The sequence below is a fragment of the Saccostrea cucullata genome, unplaced genomic scaffold, assembly GCF_032062105.1.
Source record: "Saccostrea cucullata isolate Sc308-1 unplaced genomic scaffold, CSIRO_AGI_Scuc_v1 ctg18754, whole genome shotgun sequence".
Classification (NCBI taxonomy): Eukaryota; Metazoa; Mollusca; class Bivalvia; order Ostreida; family Ostreidae; genus Saccostrea; species Saccostrea cuccullata.
Window position 1 is genome coordinate 1 of NW_026938975.1, and position 8,750 is coordinate 8,750.

Below are 8,750 nucleotides of genomic sequence, written 5' to 3' on the forward strand. Positions count from 1 at the left end.
TCATCCCACAAAAGATGATTAGGCTGCTAAGTAAAATGTAAGAGGAGTTCAGGGTAGATGGGGCTTTTTACATAAAAAACGTCATTTTTCTACCCCCATTTGACCCCCCAGGCAAAATTAAAATTCCGAAACCTTACTGCACATCTACATGACACCACCAACCATCCCCCAAAAGGTGATTTGGCTGCTGAGTAAAATGTAGAAGGAGTTCAGGGAAGACGGGACTTTTTGCACAAAAAACGTCATTTTTCGAACCCCATTTGACCCCCCGGGGCAAAATCAAAATTCTGAAACCTTACTGCACATCTACATGACACCACTAATCATCCAACAAAAGATGATTAGGCTGCTGAGTAAAATGTAAGAGGAGTTCAGGGAAGATAGGGCTTTTTGCATAAAAAACGTCATTTTTCGACCCCCATTTGACCCCCCGGGGCAAAATCAAAATTCCGAAACCTTACTGCACATCTACATGACACCACCAAACATCCCCCAAAAGGTGATTAGGCTGCTGAGTAACACTGGGTGAAAAAAAGTGGTTTCCCATCATGGGAAACTTTATGGAAACCACATGGAAACCTCAAGTTTACATCATGTTTCCCAGTGGTTTCCGTAGCGGATGCTAGGTTATTCCGCCAAGTTTCCGTGACACGGAAACCCCCTACGCTCCGATTCCATAAGGTATCCCGAACCACGGAAACCTCTGTAAACCTGAAGTTTCCCGAACATCCATGTAGTTTCCTGTAATGGGAAACCTGAAGATTCCACTGGTTTCCTGAATCAGGAAACTTGATGGAATCGGAGCGTAGGGGGTTTCCGTGGAATGGAAACTTGGGGGAATCTTTAGGTTTCCTTTTACGGGAAACTACATGGAAGCTCGGGAAACCTCACGATTCCTAAAGTTTCCTTGACTCAGGAAACCATAAGGAATTGGAGCGTAGGGGGTTTCCGTGGAATGGAAACTTGATGGAATCTTTAGGTTTCCTTATACGGGAAACTACATGGAAGCTCGGGAAACCTCACGATTCCTAAAGTTTCCTTGACTCAGGAAACCATATGGAATTTGAGCGTAGTGGTTTCCGCGGAATGGAAACTTGATGGAATCTTAAGGTTTTCTTTTATGGGAAACTACATGGAAGCTCGTGAAACCTTATGATTCCTGAAGTTTCCTTGACTCAGGAAACTATATGGAACTTGTGTAGCACTTTCTGTGTGGCGGAAACTTGGTGGAATTATCTGGAGTCTCATTCCTGGTGGAAATTACTGGGAAACTTCAAGATTCCCTAACTTTTCTAAAGGAAGCAATGTGAAATAATGCGTATTCTTTCAAAAATCTATCAAAAAAATTTATTACATGTAAAAGAAAAAAGCATTACCATTTTATATGTTTAATAATTCATTTGATGTACAAAAACTGTAACTGAATTTTTCAATGATATCAAAATATTAAATAAATTCATATATCTTAGATAAACAATGGAACAGTCTTTCACATTTAAGTCCATTCATAAGGGTCATTAAGTACTTCTTTCAACATCAGTTTCCTGGTTCTCTTCACATCACCTATGATCTGCAATATTCATACAAAATTATTATATGATGTCAGAATTATAATGCTTGAATATAACTTAGAAATCTTAAAGCTCAGTCAATGTCCTTTAATATACCAATATCAATAATTACTTTCCATGACCATGATATATATGATTTCAGCATTTAATGTATCTCTTCAATATTTAATACTTTATGATAGTGAAAAAAATAACATAATATAAATAATGTTTTCAGCCTTATTATGTCATTGAGAATATATTACTACATGTATCTCATACTAAGAACCCTGCTTTAAGTTTGATTAGTTTGAGAGAAAACATACTGTATACAGGGTTGTACCATAGGACTGGCGGTAAATTCAGATTTTACTTTGATGTTGCTGTGGTGTATTTGCCAGAAGAAACACAGTTTTTAAGTCATGCCCACAATTTGGCATCAAGCCATAATGTAACAAGACCTTGACTGATGAATGAATGATGCTAATTTCAAAACCTTGGCAATAACTGATAAATGAGTTTAGTCAACATTTAAACTTCAAGAATACTAACATTAATTTGTCGACATTCGCTTAGTATTTTATTAAGCGTATCCTGTTATACTTTCTATCTCGAATTGCCTCAATTCTTATTCTTGTCTCCAAATAGTAATTTCACATTAAACATGTTAAAGGCCCCCGTTTTTTACTTGATATAGGCGTCGGAACTGTGGGGGGGGGCTACTTTTTTTGCAAAGATAAGACATAATATATAGGCATTTAAAACTGGGGTTTACCTTTCCCTGTTGGTGTAGCCCCCCCCCCCCATTTCAATTAGCTTCAGACGCCTGTGCTTTCAGTACGTACCATTTAAACTTTCATTAAAATGTCAGAAATCATTTCACGGTTTTTGTACATTGGTCGCTATATATAAAAAGTTTAATCGGCGGTTTTCCATTGAACCCCCCCCCCCAAAAAAAATCGATCTTCGAAAGGAATAACAGCCTAAAATAAAATAGTTTACGATCGCTACCTCTGTTCCTGACAAAATCAAGCCCTCTGTCTAAGCTGTAACATCTTCACACGTACCCAATAATGACAATTTCATTCCGATTTTTTTTTTATCGACGATACCCCAGACGCAGCATTCAAAATACAATCGGTTCAGATGGAGAAAGGTATTTATACAGCCTCCGGACCATGGCTTGACAGGATAAAGTGGGCGGTGCTAACTGTCAAGCAGCTTTTCTCTCATTGGTCCTCTGATACAAGTAACTTACACAATAGATATTAATTGGTTAATGGTAAATACACTCACAGTTTTTAATTCACTCGGGGCTCCGCCCCTCGTGAGTTAAAAACTGTGAGTGTATTTACCATTAACCAATTAATATCTATAGTGTAACTATAACTTATTTTCGCCCCGTCTTATTTTCGCCCTTTCACACTTGCGAAAAATTTTGTCCCGTTTTAAATTCGCCCAGTCATAGTTATTGTTAACGAAATATTACTGTATTCTTTGAACTCGCCCCGTTTTAAATTGGCCCAAATGAGGGTAGGGCGAAAGGGGCGAAAATAAAACGTGGGCCAAAAATTTCCCTGTATACAGTACCCTTTATAATGACAAAAATATTAGGGAGAGATTTTTTTTTTAATTTTGATATTCGACCTAGAAATTGGTTGAAGATCATTGCAGACCCTCCACCCCATTGCACAAAAGCTAGATTACACCAGGGGAGAAATACACTTTGGACTACGATTTTAAAAAAAGATATACAGTAGATTTTGATACTGACCTTTGACCTAGAAAATTAGTCCAAGGTCACTCTTCATCCTCTATCCACAGTTTAAGTTTGAGAGAGAAATATGCACAGAACGAGTGATTTCAGATGGAGTGATGGGTAGACACTGTCTAAGGGCATCCACAGAACAGGACCTAAAAATAATGCAATATATATGTTTTACAGTATATATACACATGTACTTGTATGTTAATGATTTATCATATGCTGCATTGGACACATATGATTTTATCATGGTTTAAGTATACATGTATCTTATGAGTAATTTTATACCGGTATTGCATGTACGCTCAGTCTATTTAAGAAATAAATAACAAGTTTATAAACTTCAATGGGAGAGATACCACAAATGTATATATAATCAAGTAATTTAATTTTTTTTACATATATTGACCAACATTATTTACATCCATTCATCATGTTCATGAATTGGCTGATCAAAATTCAGTCAGTTTTAGATCTATATGATATACCACAAAGGACTTTCACATTTACAAAAGTTATTCCCCTTCGCAGGGTCGATCTGGGGTCAACCTGCTTAAGACGCTGTTTTCCCTCTTTAACCGTATCAACTTTGAGGGACAATATCTTAGAAATAAAATCTGTATGAACATTATCATTATGACTTGCATGTTGCCCCCATACTCTGGCAATACAGATACAGATCGTAATTGTCCAATATTTTTGAAGATTGAAAATATTAACAAGTAACTTACAAAGGACAAAGTGGGGAAAATGAGCGATACGCCGACAATTGGAGGAAACTCTTAGGAATGTGAAATTCGTCTATTGGTGATGACAATTCCTGTTTTACTGTCACTGAAAAATTAAGAGACATTAAAAATTTAAGCCCTATTGTCATACACGCATGCTGTTTTTTCATCCATATAACCTTTTAGTATCATAAAATTTACCAAAATTTAATACTTCAAATAATTTCATTGAATATCTATAAAATAAAGGAAACTCTAAAAACTTAGTGACTTGCAGAAATTATTCCTTGAAGAGAAAAAAATCTATCATATTTCACATAAATATGTGCATAATGAGCCTTTTTTATTCATTTAGAACATATAGTATGTGCCTCATTTCCCAAAGAAATTTTCAAAGACAATGGACTATGACTGTAAGCAGAAATCATTGCTGTTTACTTACATTGGAAAATTTAAGAAAATAATTAATTTCCTATTTTTTTTTTAAATAATGCTAAAAATAATTTAATCTATTAAAAATAATCTAACTGACTGTAAAATAACATTTTTCATAATCTTAATCTATGGGCAGATCACTTTAACTTCATAAAACTACCTGATATTAAAGTAGAACTCTTTAGTGTGCAGTTTTTAGAGCTTCCTTTAAGTAATCAAAATACTGACCAGCAAGAAATCAGTTAATAAGCATTTCCTTTTTTTCATTCAAATTTTTGTAGAGATCTCAGAGTTTTTTCCTGTTCAATTCAGGTTCAAGACGACAAAGTTTTATTGAAGTGTTTGTATTAGAGAACTGATTGTATGTCAATCATAGCAATACACACATAACATGGAGGGGGCAAATTGTTTCAACCCTAGCTTTTACATAAAACTTCTTGTAGCTCACAGCTGATATACCACAGTTCAGTATTTAAATAAAATTTAGAATCTTTTTTTTTTCAGGCAATTGACATATACATACTAATTATGAATGAATTACCACTTACCAAATGACCACATCCTGAATCATCATACATTTTCTACTACGAATCACCGAAATGCCCCTTGGAATCACCGAAATACCCCTAATGGCCTTATTTTCTTATAAATAAATAAAAGAGTAATAAATATATGATATCAACTGTTCTAAAACCTAGATACAGAGTTAAATGTTCATAATCTTACTGTAAGTATTTTTAATTTATTTAAAGATGTGTGCATGTCACACTGTTGACTGATGCAGCAAAGTGTTTACAACAATTACAATGATTACTCGTGGTTTTGAACGTTTAGTGATCAAATTGAATTAAATCAGAAATGCGAATGTGATTGCACTTTTTAAAAAGTCATTTGTTCATTTGTTATTACTCTTGAGTTGGGCTAGTAAAATTTTGTTTGGGCTACCAAATTTTATACTTTCACTTGCCCTACGGGCTTGTAGTCAAAAAAGTTAAGCGCGAAGACTGGAAAGTGCAATTTTTTTTAGCATACTGTTACAGGTCACTGTCAAGATCACATAATCATTGTCCTTGTTGCCATTTGAAAGCACTTCATTAGTGGAGTATGCATACTAAATATGAAGCCACTATCTCGTATAGTTCTAAAGTTATGGTGAAGGTTTAAGTTGACCACAGACACTTAGACAGACACACAGACATACAGTTATGGCAAAAGTTTGAACATTATAACTTGGTATACACACAGCCACTTCGAGGTATCAAGGGTAATGTAAACTTACGGGAAACCACAGGTTTGTTGTTTCCATATCGGGAATCTACATGGAAACCACCGGGGCATGTTTCCATGGTTTCCTATCTTGGGAAACTTACGGGAAACCACAGGTTGATTGTTTCCATGTCGGGAAACTATGTGGAAACCACCGGGGTATGTTTCCATGGTTTCCTATCTTGGGAAACTTACGGGAAACCACAGGTTGATTGTTTCCATGTCGGGAATCTATGTGGAAACCACTATGTGGTTTCCATAAAATGGAAACTATATGGAAACTACTGATGTCACGATTCCCATATGTTTCCATCGGGTTTCCAAATTTGGGAAACCTGGCTTTTTATCCTGTGTAAAATGTAGAAGGAGTTCAGGGAAGACGGGACTTTTTGCACAAAAAACGTCATTTTCGACCCCCATTTGACCCCCCGGGGCAAAATCAAAATTCCGAAACCTTACTGCACATCTACATGACACCACTTATCATCCCACAAAAGATGATTAGGCTGCTAAGTAAAATGTAAGAGGAGTTCAGGGAAGATGGGGCTTTTTGCATAAAAAACGTCATTTTTCGACCCCCATTTGATCCCCCGGGGCAAAATCAAAATTCCGAAACCTTACTGCACATCTACATGACACCACCAATCATCCCCCAAAAGGTGATTTGGCTGCTGAGTTAAATGTAGAAGGAGTTCAGGGAAGACGGGGCTTTTTGCACAAAAAACGTCATTTTTCGACCCCCATTTGACCCCCCGGGGCAAAATCAAAATTCCGAAACCTTACTGCACATCTACATGACACCACCAACCATCTCTTAAAAGATGATTAAGCTACTGTGTAAAATGTAGGAGGAGTTCAGGGAAGAAAGTGTGACAGACGGACGGACGGACGGACGGACATGAGTAACAACAATATACCCGAACTTTCTTTAGAAAGTGCGGGTATAATAACAGTATTTGACACTTTTTTTAATCAAAGCAAAAACTAGCTAGCTACATGATATTGTATTTATCTCATGATTCAAAACTTCTGAACGGTCCTTTGATAAAATTTCCCAAATTCTTAGGTAGGGTTTATTTTAACGGATCCCCCTTCCGATAATGTAGATATAATTACTTTCATTTAAATAACGTTAACGTCATACCGTTACAATATACATGCGTATATATATAACGTCAAAAGTCATGACATTATACATGTAGATTTTACTTGAAACAATACCATTTTCAAACGACTATAAAAAGAGAACTGGAAAAGATATCACTAAAAAATAAATTGTGTTATAACCCACAAAGTCTAACCTATCACGGAGTAAAATTTCATTTATTTTGGGGACAGGGCATATTTTGGCACTTCGTGGCTGTAGCTCTTTAAATTCAAATGAAATTATAAAGAAATCAACCACCTAACTTTCAAAGAGTAATCACAGAGACAAATTTGAAAGTTTATATGACCTACACTCTAATATTACGAATTACAATTTTATTTTGAGTGAAAATATCTTTGAAAGTAAATGTTTCTCTTTAACATGTTGAAGATGAATCTTCTTTGCAATTTTCTGCATGTGACTTTTTTCTGTACAGTAATGACTGGTGTAGTGGTCTCCTGTCCCCAGAAGCTGACAGAAACATTGATAGCCTCTGCCAGACTGGGCTGTGGTCAAGACAAGTATGGTAACAAACAGTACTTATGTCTCCCGAACTCAGAAAAGACGGGTCTGGTAGAATTCTGTCACGATGGAGTCATGGGGATATTGGAGAGAGGTGAGTGATCAAATTTAATTTTTGTTATTTAATACATTGCGTTTTTAAAACTGATACCCAATATGGCAGCTTAGGCAAGGATTGAACTTTCTTACATGCCAGTCAAACTCCAAGGTCAAAAAGTCAAAATCGTTGGTATCCAAAGGAAGATCATGTGATAAGGAATGCACAAGTAAAATAACAGCCATAGTACATGTGCTTATTTTTATTAACGTTATGGTGAATGTTGAAGTTTTCAAAAGTGGGTTGAACTCTTAAGATTAGTGTCAAAAAATAAAAAAAAAATACTAATTAAAATGAATTTGATGAAATTTATAGAAATGAATTTGCCAAAAAGTTCTCTGCCATGAGTGTTAGTTTAGAATGAGTTATCAAGAGTGACGAAACTAAATATAATAGATTAAAGGAACCTTTTTCTTGCCTATAGATTAAATCAGTTACACAAGAGATATGTAAATGTTACATCATCCAAATTACACAAAGTAAAAATGATATACATCTAATTGATTGCGCAATATACCAAGTAATTAACAATTCAGTATTATTTAGGTAATTGTTTGGAGACCACTGGCGATCAACTGTCAGAAACTAACTGCTCACATTTCCTAATGGGCTGTCCAGATACAGAAGTCCACATTAACGAAATGTACAGATGTAAGCATAACTTGGTCTATGGAGAATAATGTCATACTCATCCTTAACTTAAAAAACCCTACTTATATTACTTTAAATATGTATTTACATACATGTTCTCAATATTCTTCTAATTTAGATCCCGCCTGTTTAAGAATTAGTACAGAGTATCACTGTTATCTTGCTGATCCGTTCTGTGGAAATACGTAAGTGATAAATATTCATCATTCAAATCAGCAAAATGTCCTAGTCTTGTAACTATATTTACACATATATATTTATTTTATGTTTAGTGCATGGGATAAAACTACCAAAGACACAACAGAGACATTGGTGACCCAGGGATTCTCTACAGACAATGGCGTGTATAATATAACAGAAACGATTATTCAAACAACCACATTGGCAGATAATAACTCAGCATTAATTGGGGCAATCGTGGGAAGTCTGGTAGTTGTGTTAGTCGCTATTCTTCTACTTTTGACTGTATTTATAGTTTTACGAAGAAGAAAACTGAGACAAGAAAAAGGAAAAGCTGAAGTTATAGGTACTGCAGTTTGTGCATACTATCTTTTTTGATATTTTCTGTGTGAATGTAAGATTCTTAATT

At 35.3% G+C, this 8,750-nt stretch overlaps 1 protein-coding gene and 2 long non-coding RNA genes across 3 annotated transcripts; 1 reads left to right on the forward strand and 2 right to left on the reverse strand.

Annotated features, from left to right (window-relative positions):
- Positions 1 to 1,372: 1,372 nt before the first annotated feature.
- LOC134251976 (uncharacterized) lies at positions 1,373 to 3,365 on the reverse strand. The gene is made up of 2 exons (XR_009988867.1): positions 3,325 to 3,365; positions 1,373 to 1,570 (listed from the first exon to the last, which is right to left on the reverse strand). It is a non-coding gene; the product is annotated as an uncharacterized LOC134251976 (long non-coding RNA).
- A 14-nt stretch (positions 3,366 to 3,379) lies between these two features.
- LOC134251977 (uncharacterized) lies at positions 3,380 to 5,061 on the reverse strand. The gene is made up of 3 exons (XR_009988868.1): positions 5,027 to 5,061; positions 4,047 to 4,149; positions 3,380 to 3,464 (listed from the first exon to the last, which is right to left on the reverse strand). It is a non-coding gene; the product is annotated as an uncharacterized LOC134251977 (long non-coding RNA).
- A 2,261-nt stretch (positions 5,062 to 7,322) lies between these two features.
- Positions 7,323 to 8,687, forward strand: LOC134251974 (uncharacterized; the record flags this gene model as incomplete). Its single annotated transcript, XM_062734379.1, has 4 exons — positions 7,323 to 7,507; positions 8,057 to 8,161; positions 8,280 to 8,346; positions 8,434 to 8,687. Coding segments are annotated over exons 1-4 (604 nt in total), but the record flags the coding sequence as incomplete, so codon positions are not given.
- Positions 8,688 to 8,750: the final 63 nt, after the last annotated feature.